The sequence below is a fragment of the Callithrix jacchus genome, chromosome 11, assembly GCF_049354715.1.
Source record: "Callithrix jacchus isolate 240 chromosome 11, calJac240_pri, whole genome shotgun sequence".
In the NCBI taxonomy this organism is placed as follows: domain Eukaryota; kingdom Metazoa; phylum Chordata; class Mammalia; order Primates; family Cebidae; genus Callithrix; species Callithrix jacchus.
The window spans coordinates 98,463,287-98,480,836 of NC_133512.1; the positions used below are offsets into that span (position 1 = coordinate 98,463,287).

The window sequence follows — 17,550 nt, forward strand, 5'->3', positions numbered from 1 at the left end:
TTTATGCCAACAAGTTTACTGATCACCAGTTAGGGCAAGGGACTTCCACCTTCACAGTTCTCTTGGGCGTTTAACGCCGTTGCCTACCCACTTATTTCACCAATGAGGAAGCTGAGGACCCTGCAGGGGGAGTTTGGGGCCCAACCAAGTCTCCCACCGAGTCGGGGGCACCCTCAGCTCCTGCACCACAAAGCTTAGGTTGACTCATTTCAATGTAAAGAACGTTAGTGAAACACCTCTGAGTGCTAGGCAAACTCATAAGGCCTAGCTCAAAGTTGAGCACACTGATATGAAAAAAAGAAAAAAGGAGAATCAGCACCTTGTGATATTTAAGGAGGGGCACCTGGCATTAGAAAAACAAGCCCAATTCAGCAAAAATTTGGGGTATACAAATTTTAAAAAAAGAACAAGGCTAGAAACTCAGCAAAATTCTTAGCCTGAGATCTCCCCAGAACACCTGAGACTAGCTCCTGCCGCTGCACTCGCACCACATCCTGTCTGAGCTCTTGCTGACAGCCCGCCTCTGACTTGTGAGGCTCCCAGCAAGGGTTGGGGGACTCCAGAGCAGACAAGCAGGATCCAAAGCACAGAAGAGCAGTGCCTCTTCCCAAACCCAAGAAAGCCTGGCTGAACTATCACTGACTTGTGTACTTACCCTCTTCCCAGAGATGACAACAAGGCTACCATCAGCCCCCAACTCTGCTCAAGACTTTGGGAGAAGAGTGAGGGTCAGAAGGGCAGGCAAGGAAGTGGTACAACCAGGGACCGAGGCCCCCAGAAGCAGCCGTAAAGGCTGGCCACTTCTCAGTGCCAGACAAGACTGTAAAGTACAAGGATGGCTGGGGTCCCATCACTCCAGCTTCAGAGTCACCCACACCCAGGCTGCTCTACAGGCAGCACCCACAGTGGTGATGAGAGGCACCAGAAGCTAGCTGACCTCAAGACGTCTCCATAAGACCTCATATTATTGCCTGAACTTCTACAGCCCGAGTCTCATACTTTGGTAAGAATTTGTTCACTGAAATACAAAGGACTCCTAGGGAACGGAGCCCTGTGGGAGAGTCTTTCACTGAACCCAGTGGAACTGCCACTCACTCCAGAAGATAAAGGTCCTTCCTGAGGGATTCTGACTGGTGGGAAAGGCTGCAATGGAGTAGAAAGGAGGTCCTGAATTTGAAAGGAAGCACAAAGCTAGGTTTCCTATTTGTCCCAGTGCCTCTTAATTTGACCCTGACAACTCAGGCATGACACTGGGGCCGTGACCCCCTTTGACAGAAGACGATCATGAAACTAGCAGTGACTGAAGGGTTCACCCAGATCTCCGAGCCCGACTCTGCTCCAGAGCCCAAAGTGCTCAAAGGAGAACTCCTTCGAGAGGAGACAGCCCCTCCTTTAATGTGAAAAGCAGGCCTGGAGATCCAGGGTAAAGGTGGGCCTCAGCCAGACCAGGGGCCTCCTCTAGGGGAGGAGCTTCCTGGGCTCTCCCTGCACTGCCCCTCAGGGTACCTTCTGGAGTCCAGTCAATACATCTTACACACCAGTGAACACTGAGCCCTTGGGCAGGGGGCAAGTGTCGCCCACTCCAGGCTTCAGTTTCCCCTCCCAGCTTACAACAAAAGTAAATCATGGATGTGACTATCCCATGGGGTAAGGACTAGGAATACTGGGAGTCACTCTGGGTAGAGAAACACACACCTGGGGAGATACTCTGCTTCCAAGACGGCGGCCAAGACATCCCCATCAAAACCCACAGGCTGCGCTGCATGCAGTGGCTCACCCCTGTAATCCCAGCCCTTCAGAAGGCCAAGGCAGGTGGATCACCTGAGGTCCGGCGTTCAAGACCAGCCTGGACAACATGATGAAACCCCATCTCTATCAAAAATATAAAAATTAGCCGGGCATGGCGGCTCATGCCTGTAATCCCAGCTACTCAGGAGGCTGAGGCAGGAGAATCACTTGGACCCAGGAGGCAGAGGTTGCAGTGAGCTGAGACTGCACCATTGCACTCCAGCCTGGGCAACAAGAGGGAAACTACATTTCAGGAAAAAAAAAGGAACCACAGGCAGTAGAAGCAGCTCCTCTTCCAGCCCTGTGAGCCCACATGGAAAAGCCCGCTCTTTCCAACTTCACAAAAGGCCAAGTTCCATTAGCAACTAAACACATTTACAAAAGCACTTGAAAGTCTCTGTAACAAGGGAAAAAAAGTTTCAAAATAGCAAAGTAGAAGACTTTCCTTTCTTCAGGCCATCCATCCACTCTACTGTTTCTCATGGTGACAGCAGGCAAGGGATCTCTGCACAAAACAAAAATCCCTGGTCCCCAACGTCTCTATCGCCCCCATACTGGAAGGGCCATGATCTCTGTCCTCTTGGCTGTGGTACCTACCAGAGGCCCCATCAAAAATAAGGCCTCCCTTAAGCCTTAAGGACTCTTTTACAAGTCAGGAATGCAGAAAAGGCAGCAAAGAGTGTAAACACGAGAGAGGAAACAAGGCACCTGATCACACACACTGTCACCGAAAGGGTGGCTGCTTCCCATTTGAATGGGTAAAAACAACAAGCCTCTCTCCAAACCATCCCAGGAAGATGAGGAACCCGCGTTGGGCACGGTGGGCAGGCCCTGCCAGGAGTCCCCTGTGGGTTCCTGTCTGGTCAGCCCTCCTCCGTGCGGCTAGGCCTGGGCAGGGGCAGGCAAGTGTGGGCCCGCCTGGCCTCGGGCGTGGGTCTGCATGTGCACAGCTAGGTGGTGGTTCCGGTTGAAGGTCCGGCCACACTGGGGGCACTGGTAGGGCCGCTCGCCAGTGTGGATACGCTGGTGGCGGAAGAGGTCCGAGGGCCGGCGGAAGGTCTTGCCGCAGTAGGGGCAGGCAGGCCAGCCCTGGCTGCTGCCGGTGTGCAAGCGCTGGTGCAGCAGCAGGCTCTTGCGCTGCTGGAAGAAGCGTAGGCACTCGCTACAGTGGTACATCTTGCTGGCCACAGGCCGCCGCACCGCCAATGCGCGGCCCGCAGCCACAGAGCGGCAGCTCTTGGGGTCCTCTGGGAGCCAGCAAATGACAGGGCCGGGCACCACCACCTCCCCCGGCTCCAGGGTGGCCTGGCTTTCCCCGCAGTCAGTGGGCGAGCGGCCGGAGGCCTCCCGCCGCCCCTCCTCCACGTGGGTCCGCTGATGAATTGTCAGGTTGATCTTCAGGCGGAAGCTCTGCCCACAGTCGGGGCAGGGGAACGCCCGCTCCCGCCGGCGGGGGAGGACTCGGGACGTCTCCCCATGGGGCCCCAGTGGCCGTGGCTCACCCGCCCGCGTAGGTACGCCCTGGGCCTGATGACGGCTGGGGCCCCCACGCCTGTTCCTGGGCCCTCGGGGGATTCTACACTCAGTCTGGCTCCGTGACACCCCCAGAAAGAGCCGCTCAGGCCTCATCTCGTCTTCGGACTGTGCCTCTGTCTTGATGGCCACACCACCACCTGGCAAAAGGAGTCTACGTTGGTTTCCAAGTAGACCTCACCACCCTGTCCCCCAGGTCACTCGGCCCAGTCCTGGCTTCCAGCCTCAGCCCAGGCGCTGTCTCCCCACAGTGCTCACAGCACACTGCAGGGGTCCTGCTCACTGAGCCCCACCACACAGGCACTGCCTCACACTGTCACTCAGTCCTGATTGTTGTCATCTGCCTCATTCCTGGAGGCCAAGCTAAGGACATCAGGGAGGGGAGATCACGCTACAAGGCCAGGAGCCAGGGAGCCTAGAAGTCAGGATCACCTGGAGTGAGACACAGAAGCAGAGACCCTGGACACAGCAGAAGCTGGCAGGACCCCACCCCCAAGTGTTCTGATGACACTAGTTACCATCTGTGAAAGACAAAGAGCCCCAGGGGCCCTGGCTGCCCCCAGACCACCCTAAGAGGCCTCTGTGGACTGGGGTGGTGAGTACTGCGCCTGTGCTTAGCTGCTCATCCACATGACAAATCTGCATAGAGTGTCCGTGACCTGCCTGCACCACACTCACTGGTGACAGAGAGTACGCGTTAGGACCTGAGATTCCTGCCTGGGTCTGTGTGGGTCTCACTCAACTCCCAGGTTGGATGGAGCCAAGGAGCTGCCAAGACAGCAGTGACAAGAACAACTGAGGCAGTGGCGGGTGGTCACAGCAATGTGCTGGAGACCTCGGACCCCAAGTTTCAGCACCCAACTCTCAGGGGTCCCTAATGTGAGGGAGAAAGGGTCCTGGCACTGCACCCTCTCAGGGAAGCTAGACTCTATGCAGGGGAACACACACAGACTGTGGGCCTGAGGGGCTGCGAGCCTGGCCATGCCAAGACCATATGAACAGCTTTTCCAACATTATCAGACCACGTGTGTAGGGTCTGATGCCTGGGTTTTCATGCAGTGCCTTTCCAGCCAAGTCAGACCAGAACACAATGGGGAAAGACCAGGAAGGACCCCAGACTGATCTGGGTCCCGACAGTCCCCAGGGAGATAGCAGCTGGAGAGGGAGGGAGGGAACCCTCAGGAGGCCCCTTACCAGGTCCCACCACCCAACCCCACCCCACTCCCAAAAGGCTCCCACGCTCCTGTGGGGCTCTGCTGTGGCCACAGGTGCCTCTGCCCTTCTTCCCTGGCCCTGGGAGGTTTTCAGAAAGAGAGCGTTTACTGAGAAACAGCACCACGCTGGCACCACGCCAGGCACAGGACACACATTGTCCAGTGACCCTCATAAGAACCCTGGGGAGGCCCAACACACCCCTCTACCCCCTCCCCTCACCCTGCTGGACTGGTGTTTCCAGGCTCCCAACACATGGAGGAACCCACCCCTCTATTGCGACTGTTCTCATGATGAAAATGCCAAAACCTACCTTCTTTTAGGCTTGTCTCAAGGGCCCATTCCCCAAAAAGCCTGTCCAGCCCAGCCCAACCAGGCTCCCAGCCATCTCTCCCATAACTGCGTGCTGCCTCGGGACTCTGTTCATCCTGCCGCCTCGCTGTCCTCACTCACCTGCTCCCAGCCTGGCTGGGGCCATTCTGGCCTCAGAGTCCTGCTGCTGCTTGGGGGCCTGCCCTTCTTTCAGCTCCTCCTGGGCAGGGCTGAGTGGGTTGGTGAGGTACTCCGGATATGGAGGGAGGCCTGGAGAACGCAAATCAGTGACACTGAACACAACGTGGAGGTCTCCTGCCCGAGTGACCAAGGACCCTCTAGGGAAGGCTAATGGCAGAATCACTGGGATCCTGGGGTCTCAGTTCCAGCACAGGGCATGATAATAAGGTGGACCCCACTGAACACCTGGCAACATGTCCCAGAGAAGGAAACTGCAGCACAGGAATTCAGCAGACAGGAATTCACAGTAATGATAGCCAGGCAGGTCATGACAGAATCTGGCATTTTAAGGCAGGAAGGAGAAACCCCATGCCTGTCCCTCCCCTCCCCCTCCATTCCCCTCCTCCTCCTCTTCCCCCTCCCCCTTTTCTGATTCCCCCTCCCCCTTCCTCCCTTCCCTTCCCCCTCTAAGGGCATAAGGGAGACCCAAGGCCAGGCAGAAACACAACTGAAGATATGGCTTTAGGAACATCGAGGCTTCCCCCTCAGCATTTGTCTTTCGAAGTACTCGATCCTAGGCTACTCCTTAGGGCTCAAGTCCACACACACGTTTACTCAGCGCCCACCTCCCAGAGTGACTGTAACCAATCCAGCTGTTAGCAAGGCTTTCAAAGGGTAAAGCCCCAAAATGAGCACGTGTCCTCTCACACAAGAAATGAAGCTCTTTTTTTGCGGGGGGGGGAACAGAGTCTTACTCTGTCACCCAGACTGGGGTGCAGTGGTGTGATCTCGGCTCACTGCAAACTCCGCCTCCTGGGTTCAGGCAACTCTGTGCCTCAGCCTCCCCAGTAGCTGGGATGACAGGCGCCCGCCACCACACCCAGCTAATTTTTGTATTTTTAGTAGAGACAGGGTTTCACCATCTTGATCAGGCTGGTCTTGAACTCCTAACCTCACGATTCACCCGCCTTGGCCAAACTACTAAGATTACAGGCGTGAGTCACCATGCCCAGCTGAAGCTCTGATTTCTTTTTTTTTTTTTTTTTTTTGAGGCGGAGCTTTGCTCTTGTTACCCAGGCTGGAGTGCAATGGCGCGATCTCAGCTCACCGCAACCTCCACCTCCTGGGTTCAGGCAATTCTCCTGCCTCAGCCTCCCGAGTAGCTGGGATTACAGGCGTGCGCCACCATGCCCAGCTAATTTTTTGTATTTTTAGTAGAGACGGGGTTTCACCACGTTGACCAGGATGGTCTCGATCTTTTGACCTCGTGATCCACCCGCCTTGGCCTCCCAAAGTGCTGGGATTACAGGCATGAGCCACCGCGCCCGGCCACAGCTCTGATTTTTTTTTTAAGCAAAAAAAGATGATGAGAAAAAAACTAAGACCAAAAGGCTAACAGTAAGAGAGCTGATGGAACGCTGCCGTCAGAGATGAAATCAGGAAGCGGCTCACAACGTTTGTCCACTTGGTGTCAAGAGGGATTTGAAATCAGATGGGCGTCAGATCAGAAGGGAATAGACAAGAAACCCAGAATCATGGAAAAAGTGACTCTGCCTCCAAAACCAGGTTTGAATTTACCACGTCGGATCTTCCTGAACTTAAGCCTCCAGGGAACAATGCTTTGTCCTAGTTGGCAAAGTCCCAGGCCTCTCCAAAAATGCCCCTTCCATTGGTTCAATCAGGTGAAGACCCCACACAGCCCGCTGGCCTCCCGTGCCCCCAGATGAATAAAGGGAAGCACAGGCCAGGAAGGCAAGTTCACTGAAGATTACTTCGAAAGAATGGCAAGAGAGACGGCAGCAATGTCTCCCAGAAAATGCCATGAGCCCAGCTATTACACACAAGAGTATACCACTCAGAACACAAAATAAAGAAAAAATAAATTCTAAAATAAATGTAAAAGTTCACCTGTGAAATGACGGGAATTGAGAAAAAAAAAAAAAAGAGTAGTCCAATGGTAGTGACAACCAGTGCCCCAAGAAGGCAAGCGTCAACTATAGGGGGATGAAAGAACTGGACTCCCAAAAACAGGCCAGACACGGTGGCTCACACCCGTAATCCCAGCTATTTCGGAGGCTGAGGCAGGAGAATTGCTTGAACCCAGGAGGTGGAGGTTGCAGTGAGCCAAGATTGTGCCATTGTACTCCAGCCTGGGCAACGAGAGAAACTCTGTCTCAAAAACAAACAAAAAAAATTGGATTGCTAAAGTTCCCGGGTTTCAGCTTGATAATCTACAAATCTTTTTTTTTTTTTGAGATAGAGTCTTGCTCTGTCACCCAGGCTGGAGTGCAGTGGCGTGATCTCAGTTCACTGCAAACTCTGCCTCCTGAGTTCAAGTAATTCTCCTGACTCAACCTCCCAAGTAGCTGGCATTACAGGCACCCACTACCACACCTGGCTAATTTTTGTATTTTTAGTAAAGACAGAGTTTCATCATGTTGGCCAGACTGGTCTCAAACTCCTGACCTTGTGATCCATCCACCTCGGCCTCCCAAAGTGCCACACCTGGCTAATTTTTGTATTTTTAGTAGAGACAGGGTTTCACCATGTTGGTCAGGCTGGTCTCAAACTCCTGACCTTGTGATCCATCCACCTCGGCCTCCCAAAGTGCCACACCTGGCTAATTTTTGTATTTTTAGTAGAGACAGGGTTTCACCATGTTGGTCAGGCTGGTCTCGAACTCCTGACCTCATGATCTCCCACCTTGGCCTCCCAAAGTGCTGGGATTACAGGCGTAAGCCACTGTGCCTGGCCTTATTTTCTTTTTAAAGTGGACATATTCTGAATACAGGTTTCATTATGGGAGTCAGGAGGACAAATGTTTACTTTCATATTTTCTCTGTAAGTAAAAGGGCTGATATATTTTGAATAGAGTGGTTTTTTAAAAAAAAAAGTGTGTGGTGGGGGGGGCAGGTGCAGTGGCTCACACTTGTAATCCCAGCACTTTGGCAGGCCGAGGCAAGGAGATCACCTGAGGTCAGGAGTTCAAGACAGCCTGGCCAACATGGTGAAACCCCATCTCTACTAAAAATACAAAAATTAGCCAGGTGTGGTGGTGTGCCCCTGTAATCCCAGCTACTCAGGTGGCTGAGACAGGAGAATCACTTGAACCCAGGAGGTGGAGGTTGCGGTGAGCTGAGATTGCGCCACTGCACTGCAGCCTGGGCAACAGACCAAGACTCTGTCTCACACACACACACACACACACACACACACACACACGAGAGAGAGAGAGAGAGAGATTCTGGCTCTTTAGGAAGTCCCGGCTCAGAACCCTACAATGGGGGTTCCCAAGCCCAAACCCTGTACTAGGCTAGTATAGCAGTGTCCCCTGGGAGCACCTCTGGGAATCTCATCAATAGGTTCAGGTGGGCCTAGGAAATATGCATTTTTTTAAAAGATTCCTAGAGCAAAAAAAAAAATAATTCACAAAATAAGAAATTTAAATGGCCCTTAAACATATTTTTAAAAATAGGGCCAGGTGCAATGGCTGATGCCTGTAATGCCGCCATTTTGGGAGGCCAAAGCAGAGGATTGTTTGAGGTCAGGAGTTTGAGACCAGCCTGGGCAACACAGCAAGACCCTGTCTCTACAAAAATTTAAAAAATTACCAAGCATAGTGGCACGTGCCTGTGGTCCCAGCGACTCACGAGGATGAGATGGGAAGACACTTGAGCCTAGGAGTTCAAAACTGCAGTGAGCCATGATTGTGCAACTGCACTCCAGCCTGGGTGACAGAGTGACACCTTGCCTCAAAAAAAAGGGGAGAGGGAACAAAATGGTCGAACAGAACCCTCAGTGATTATCCCCACAACAGAAACACCAAATTCAACACTTTCAAAAAAACCAAAAAGCAGATAAGCAGTCACAGTACTTGGTCCTAACATCATATGAAGGAAAGCAGCACTGAAAAGGGTAGGAAAGAGTCTTGAATTGCAAATACCAACCCTCCTCCATCCCCCAGCAACAGCCACGTGGCACCAGAGAATGTGTGCTCTTCAGGCAGGAAGAGTGTAGTGATTGTGGGACTTTGCATCGGGACTCGGTGCTGCCCTGTCACAGCAGAAAGCAACACCAGGCATAACCTAGCTGGTACCAACCCACAGAGGGAGCATTTAGAACAGCCCTAGTCGCAGACAGGCATGGTGGCTCATGCTTGCTATCCCAGCACTTTAGAAGTCTGAGATGGGTAGATCAACTTGGAGCCAGGAGTTCGAGGCTGGCCTGGCCAACGTGGCGAAACCCTGTCTCTACTAAAAATACAAAACATTAGTCGGGCATGGTGGCACATGCCTGTAGTCCAAGCTACTCAGGAGGCTGAGGCACGAGAATTGCTTGAGCCTGCAAGGCAGAGTTGGCTAAAGTGCTCCGGGGTCCTAATAAGGTAGTCCAGGCCACAAGGACTGCAGTTCCTGGGCAAGTCCTGGTACTGGGCTGGACTCAGAGCCAGGGTACTTGGGAGGGCAGGTGACCCAGTGAAACATCAGCTGAGACAGCTAAGGGAGTACTTGTGCCACCCCTCCCTCAACCCGGGCAGCGCAGCTGACAGCTCCAGGGAGACTATTTCCTTCTGCTTGAAGTGAGGAAAGGGAAGAGTTAAGTGGACTGTGTCTTGCAATTTGGATACCAGCTCAGCCCCAGTGGGATATGATACCTGGCAGAATCCTCAGGTCCCCATTCCAGACCCTAGCTGTCAGATACATCCTGGGCCAGAAGGGAACTTGCTACCCTGAAGGGAAGGACCCAGTCCTGTGTGGATCCATCACCTGCTGATTAAGAGCCACTGGACCCTGAGTAGACAGCAGCAGTACCCAAGGGGTAATCACCCTAGGCCTTGGGTGAGACTGAGGGACATGCTGGTTTCCGGTGTGACTCAGTACATTACCACCTGTGGCAGCTATGGGGAGAGACTCCCTCTGCTTGAGGAAAGCAGAAGGAAGAGGAAAGGCGATTATTTTGTATCTTGGGTACCAGCTAAGCCACAGTGAGGCAGAGAACCAAGTAGGTTCCTGAGGTCCCCAATTCTAGGCCATAGTTCTTGGATGTCATATCTGGGCCAGAGGGAAGTCCACTGCCCTAAAGGGATTCACCACAAGCTGACTGAAGAGCCAACATGGTGAAACCCCGTCTCTACCAAAAATACAAAAACTTAGCTGGGCATAGTGGCACACACCTGTAGTCCCAGCTACTGGGAAGGCTGAGACAGGAGAATCACTTGAACCTGGGAGGTGGAGGTTGCAGGGAGCCAAGATGGCGCCAGTGGACTCCAGCCCAGGCAACAAGAGTGAAATGCCAACTCAAAAATAGAAAGAAAGAAAAAAAGACTGATGATCACAAAAAGAGAGACAACCAGACCTCTGTGCCTTCTGATGTGACACAGGCGCACGCAGCACTACCTCTGACATAGTCTTGCCAAAGAAATTGAACCTAAAGTTAAATAAGCCTCTAGATTTACCTACCCATTTATAGGAAGTGCAGGAAATAAAAGAACCATTAAATAACACCAAATCTAAACTGTGGGCATTAAAAATGACAATGAAATGTCAACAAGTAGATTGCATTAAAGGGGGAGTCATCCAGGCCAAGGCAGGAGGATCACTTGAGCTGAGGAGTTCAAGACCAACCTGGGCAACATGGCAAAACCCCGCTGCTACAAAAAATTAGCCCAGGGTGGTGGCATGTGCCTATCGTTCCAGCTATTCGGGAGGCTGAGATGGGAGGATCACTTGAGCCCACGAGGTCAAAGCTGCAGTGAGCTGAGATCATGCCACTGCATTCCAGCCTGGGTGACAGAGTGAGACCCTGTCTCAAAAATAAATAAATAAATAAATTGGGGGGTGGGGGGAATTTATCAACTGACAAAGGAACAAACAACATGTGATGTATCTTTATGATGGAATATCACTCAGCCACAAATAGAAATGAAGTACTCATACATACTGCATGTGGGTGAACCTTAAAAACATTATGCTCAGTGAAAGTAGGCAGGCACAAATGCCACATATTGTATGATTCCATTTTTATGGAGTTTCCAGATGGGTAAATGCATAGACACAGAAAGCTGATCAGTGGCTGCCTGGGGCAGGGCAACAGGTGGGCAGAGGAACAGATAGTGACTACTAATAGGTATGGGGTTTCTTTCTGATGGAACAAGAAAGGTCTAAAATTACATTGTAGTGATGGCTGCACAACTTTGTGAATATACTAAACACCACCCAATGATAGGAAGTCCTAGGCAGAGCAATAAAGCAAGAGAAAAATATAAAAGGCATCCAAATAGGAAAAGAAGTGAAATTTTCTCTCCTTGTTAACAATGATTCTAACTAGAAAACCCTAAAAACTCTGTCAAAAGGCTACGGGAACTGATGAACAATTTTAGTGAGGTTTTAGGATACAAAATTAGTGTACAAAAATCAGTAGCATCTCCATACAAGAATAGTATCAGGCTGAGAGTCTAATCAAGAACACGGTCCCATTTACAATAGCTACAAAAAGAATAAATACCCAGGAATACAGCTAACCACAAAGGTGAAAGACCTCTACAGGGAGAATTATAAAACGCTGTTGAAAGAAATCAGAGATGACACAGATAAATTTTAAAACATCCCATGCTCATGGATGGGAAGAAACAATTGTTAAAATACCCATACTGCCCGAAGCAATTTATAGATTCAATGCTATTCTTATCAAACTATTCATATCATTCTTCACAGAATAAGAAAAAACAATTCCAAAATTCATATGAAACCAAAAGAGCCAGAATAGCCAAAGCAATGCTAAGCAAAAAGAACAAAGCCAAAAGTATCACACTACCCAACTTCAAACTATACTATAAGGCTGTAGTAACCAAAACAGCATGGTGCTGGTACAAAAACAGGTACATAGACCAATAGAACAGAATAGAAAAGTCAGAAATAAAGTTGCACACTTACAACCATCTGATCTCAGACAAGAGTGACCAAAAAAAAAAAAAAAGCAATGGGGAAAAGACTCCCTTTTCAATAAATGGTGTTGGGATAATTGGCTAGACATGTGCAGAAGAATGAAGCTAGACCCTTACCTTTCATCATATACAAAAAGTAACTCAAGAATGATTGAAGATTTAAATGTAAGACCTTAAATTCCATTTGACCCAGCAATCCCACTATTGGGTATATACCCAAAGAACTATAAATCGTTCTTCTATAAAGACACATGCACACATATGTTCATTGCAGCCCTGTGTACAATAGCAAAGACCTGGAACTAACCCAAATGCCCATCAATGACAGACTGGACAAAGAAACTGTGGTACATATACACCATGGAATACTATGCAGCCATAAAAAATGATGAGTTTGTGTCCTTTGTAGGGACTTGGATGAATCTGGAAACCATCATTCTCAGCAAACTGACCCAAGAACAGAAAGCCAAGCACCGTATGTTCTCACTCATAGGTGGGTGTTGAACAATGAGAACACGTGGACTCAGGGGAAGGCGCATCACACACGGGACAGTTGGGGTGGGTAGAGGAGAGACAATGCGGGAGGAGGGATAACATGGGGAGAAATGCCAGAAATAGTATGCACCTAAAGTAAAATAAATAAATTATTTTTTAAAAAATTCTAGAATAAAACCTAGGAAATACTCTCGGCATTACCCTTGCCAAAGAATTTCTGGCTAAGCCCTCAAAAGCAACTGCAACAAAAACAAATATTGACAACTGGGACCTAACTAAATTAAAGAGCTTCGACACAGCAAAAGAAACTATCAACAGAGTAAACTGACAACCTACAGAATGGGAGAAAATATTTGCAAACTATGCACCTGACAAAGGTCAAACATCCAGCATCTATGAGGAACTTAAACCAATAAGCGCAAAAAATGGGCCAAGGATATGAACAGCCATTTCTCAAAAAAAGACATGCAAGCGGCCAACAAACATGAAAAAATGCTCGCCCTCACTAATCATCAGAGAAATGCAAACCAAAACCATGAGATACCATCCCATACCAGTCAGAATGGCTACTATTAAAAAACCATCACATGCTGGCGGGGCTGCAGAAAAAGGGAATGCCTGTACCCTGTTGACGGAATGTAAATGAGTTCAGCCACTATGGAAAGCAGTCTGAAGATTTCTCAAAGGACTTACAACAGAGCTACCATTTGACCCAGCAAGCCTATTACTGGGTATATACCTGAAGGAAAATAGATCATTATACCAAAGTATACATGCACACATATGTTCATCACAATGCTATTCATAGACATGGGCTCGACCTGGATGTCCATCAATGGTGGATTGAATAAAGAAAATGTGGTACATATACACCATGGAATACTACATAGCCATAAAAAAGAATGAAATCATGTTCTTTGCAGCATGCAAAGAACTTAGGAGGCCATCATCCTAAGTGAACAAATGCAAGAACAGAAAACCAAATATTGCATGTCCTCACTTATAACTGGGGCCTAAACAATGAGCACACATTGACATCAACCTGGAAAAGCAGATACTGTGGACTACTACGGGGGAAGGAAGAGAGCGGAGCATGGACTGAAGAACTAACTCGGGTACTATGCTCACTACCTAGTGCAATATACCCATGTGACAAACCCGCACGTGTATGCCTGGATCCAAAATAAAAGTTGAAAATTTTTTAAAAGTATTTAATTGTACACTTTAATAGGTGAATTATATAGTATATGAATTATATCTCAATAAAGCTATTGAAAAAGAGTGAGGGGATTTTTCATAAGTTTTTTTAAAGACTTCAGAGACGTAAACCAAATGTAAAATGTGGACTTAGGTATGTAACAGTTAGGATCCAAAGCCCTATAGAAAACATTTTTGAGACAACTGGGGAAAACAAAACAAAGGCTGGATATTAAATGACATTCTGATGTTCCTCGGGTATGACCATGGTATTGTGGTCATGTTTAGAAAAAGGGAAAAAAACAGATGGATGAAGCGAATGTCACAAACCCAGAACAGTGTTGGGTCTGGTGACAATCACTTGGAGATTCACTGTACTGGTCTACTTTATTTTTTAAAATTTAATTGAAAAAAAAAAGCCCCCCAGAGGATTGTGATGTGCAGTCCTTTGGAACCACTGTCCTATTCAGCAGCTACAAGGACAAGGCATGCCTGGCGCTCCTGCTGAGGGCCCATGTAGGCAAATGGAAGAAGGACATGACAGGCCTTCCTGCTGCAGGCTGGGGCTGTGGGACTGCAATTGGGGGCAAAAGCAATATCAGGGACATAGACACACCTGAAGATGCCAGGAGGCAGTAGAGCTGCTGTGGAGATATTATCATTACTAAGACCCCACTATGATAGAGTGATCAGTGTTACATGCTTATCATTCGTCACGCAGTCAACACAACCATGTAAGGTGAGTGTGATGGTCCACCTCAGACATATGTAGAAATACTATGGCTCTCAGCCTGCCAGCCACTCTTGCCCAGGGTGGCCTGGTACAGAGTGGCCCCACTTTGGGTTAATGGCCTATGCTCCCTTCTTGGCCTCCCTGATTGTCTGGGAAGCCTGAGAGGATGGGCTGTGGTGCCACTGGCCCCTGGCGCCCCACCACATCTTGCTCCTATACTCACCAGTGCCCGACATCCTTGAATGTGCCACCTCTACTTCACTCCCCTTCTCCTGGCCCCACTGGTCAAGACAAGGCTCCTCTCCCCTCTCTATCCGGGTGAGGATGTCCGGTTTGGAGATGGCATAATCTGTGCACAGAAAAAGAAATGCAGAAGAGCTGGATCCCAGATGCCCACAGAGATGCAGGGATGGCCCAAGTACCAAAAAGCAAAGTGAAGACACAGACTGTCCACACACAACCTGTGCACAGAGGCCCAGAGCCTCCCTCTGCGGCCTTACCCAGGGAGACCAGCGTCTCGTAGTTGCCCCTCATCACATGCTTGTAGAGCTCCTTCTGCCAGTCCTCCAGCTTGCCCCACTCCAGCTCAGAGAAATACACGGCCACATCATCAAAGGTCACAGGCACCTGAAACCAGAAGTGTCGCACTCATTCACCCACACGCTCACAGGTTCAGCCCCTCAGACTCCCACATCCCAGGGCGTCCCAGGGCTACCTTGGGGGCCTCCCCCTTGCTGCCCGGGGGCAGCCGTAGGATCCAGAAGTTCCTGTTGCGCAGCAGGTTCTCCATGTTCTCCAGCCGCCTCTGCAGCAGCCCGTACTCCTGCAGGAGGGTTCCCAGCACGGCCCACTTGCCCTCCAGCTGGTTCCTGAACTCCATGGCTGTCTTCTCACAGTCGGCCAGCTTCTTCTCGGCTGTCCCCGCGCGCCCCTCCAGAGTCAGCAAGCGGGCCAGGCAGGAATCCACCTTCTTCTCCAAGGCCTGAATGGCAGCCACCACTGTCCACAGTGTGATCTCCGTGGAGTAGAGGTACGAGTTCTTCTCAGCAGCTGGCTGGGGCAAGGGAGGTATCGAAGGCCTCTGGTCCTCTGTGTGCTTGCCTGTCGTGGGGGCCTGCTCACAAGAAAAAAGAGATGTTATGAGAATCATACAATCAAAACTTCCATCTCAAAAAGAAACTTCAGAAATGGCACCTGCCATGGTAAAGCTCCACCTGGGATCCTGAGTTAGCAGCAGACTGGGGGTAGATGGAGAGGCTAGGGTATCAGTTAGGAATCCAGCCTAAGTGACACAAGTGATAGTGGCTGGACCAATGTGTCAGCAAGTGGGAACTGGAAGAAACACAGCCCGCCGCTGTCCTATACACTAGCTACGGGGATGGGGCATGCCCCACTTGTTTGAGCAAGTCTCAGACAAGTGACTCCCCTTCTAGGGTACAACACACTTAGCACAATGTGTACCACGCTATGAATATTAAACGTGAGCCCCACGTCGAAGGGCTAAGATGACAATGATTGTTATGGAATGAATGTTTGTGTCTCCCTCAATATCCATCTGCTGAAGCATTAATCCCCAATATGCTGGTATTTGGGGGTGGAGCACCTAGGAGGCACTTAGGCCATGAAGGTAGAGCCCTCATGAATAGGATTAGTGTCCTTGTAAGAAGAGACACAAGGGAGATGATCTTGTTGTCTGCCATGTGGGGACACAATGAGAAGGCAGCCATCTGCAAACCAGGACAAGAGCCCTTGCCAGGAGCTAAGTAAGGCAGCCTGAGCAGACTTAGACAATGACGTGGATGACGGTGACGGTTCTGGCTCAGGGATCTGGTATATAACTCATGGCCTTTTTTACCACGACCTCTTTGATTCCATTGTCCTTTAGTGCCTTAGAAAAAGCTTCTCAGGTGCCTCAGCTGACCCTGGTGTCTGATTCACGAGCCCTCACTGTGCACATGCAACGGCACAGTCCTGGCTGGTGCTCCTACAAGCCTTGCTGGAGAGGCAAATTGACATCTCATCCCTCCATTTCATTCATCCTTCACAGTTAAATCACCACTAGGTCCTAACCTCAAAATTACCTCAAATCCATCCATGTTTCTCCTTCTTCACTGCCAGTGTCTAGTCCAAGTCCCCATTACCTTGCTTGGCCGGAGTCACTGAGGTCCCACCCACCTGATTTCCCCACCTCCAGCCTTCTCCCGAACAATACACTTTCCACAGAGTGAGTGGTAATCTTTTAAGAACACAGGCCAGGCACAGTGGTTCACGCTTGTAATCCCAGCATTTTGGGAGGCTAAGGCGGGCAGATCATGATGTCCAGAGTTTGAGAACAGCCTAGCCAGCATGGTGACACCCCTCTCTACTAAAAATACAAAAAATTAGCCAGGCGTGGTGGTACATGCCTGTAATCTCAGCTACTCAGGAGGCTGAGGCAGGAGAATCACTTGAACACAGGAGGCGGAGGTTGCAGTGAGCCGGGATCGCACCACTGCACTTCAGCCTGGGCCATGGAGCGAGACTCTATCTCACATACATACACATACACACACACACACAGATCATTTCAGTCTCCTGCTTAAAACTCTTCAATAGCTTCCCAGTGTAGCTAGCATAAGATCTAGACTTCTTCATGGCCCAGTTGACCTCTCTTGACCTTAGAGTCATCCAGTTCGTGCCAGGCTCCAGCCATGCCAGCCTCCTGTGGATTCTGAGGGCCCACTCAGCCCTCCTCCACCTTCACATCAGCTCTCACTATGCATCCTCTGCATGTCTGAATTCCTCTCATCTTTAAAATTCTAGCTTAGACACTGTATCCTAGAGGCTTTCACTGCTCTTCTTTCTTAGCATTAACAATCTATAATCACTTCACTCATTCAGTAACAATTACTGAACACCTATCATAGTAAATGTACAATGAAGATGCAGAAAAAACTGATGTGGTTCTTCCTTCTCCAGCATAAAAATTCTGTATAGAAATACTTACAAATAACAGTGTGACTGGATGGGCTAACGAGTCCAGAGCAAATCTGTCCCTTTTGGGGAGTTTCTTGGATCTCAAATGCTGCAAGGCTCGAGAAAGGAGCAGGTGGACAGAAATGATCAGAAAGGTAGTGAAGCAGCGAGACCCAGGCTAGGCGGAGTGGCTGATGTCACC

At 49.8% G+C, this 17,550-nt stretch overlaps 1 protein-coding gene across 1 annotated transcript in view; it reads right to left on the bottom strand.

Moving 5' to 3' along the window:
- The window catches only part of ZNF783 (zinc finger protein 783), a 19,463-nt gene continuing 1,913 nt past the window's right edge, over positions 1-17,550 (bottom strand). Inside the window, exons 2-6 of the mRNA XM_002751894.6 lie at positions 15,109-15,507; positions 14,894-15,020; positions 14,617-14,742; positions 4,987-5,115; positions 1-3,461 (exon numbers count right to left, since the gene is read on the bottom strand). Of these exons, the coding sequence (XP_002751940.3) occupies positions 2,671-3,461; positions 4,987-5,115; positions 14,617-14,742; positions 14,894-15,020; positions 15,109-15,507 (1,572 nt within the window). The 3' untranslated portion in view covers positions 1-2,670. The remainder of the gene's footprint in view (positions 3,462-4,986; positions 5,116-14,616; positions 14,743-14,893; positions 15,021-15,108; positions 15,508-17,550) is intronic.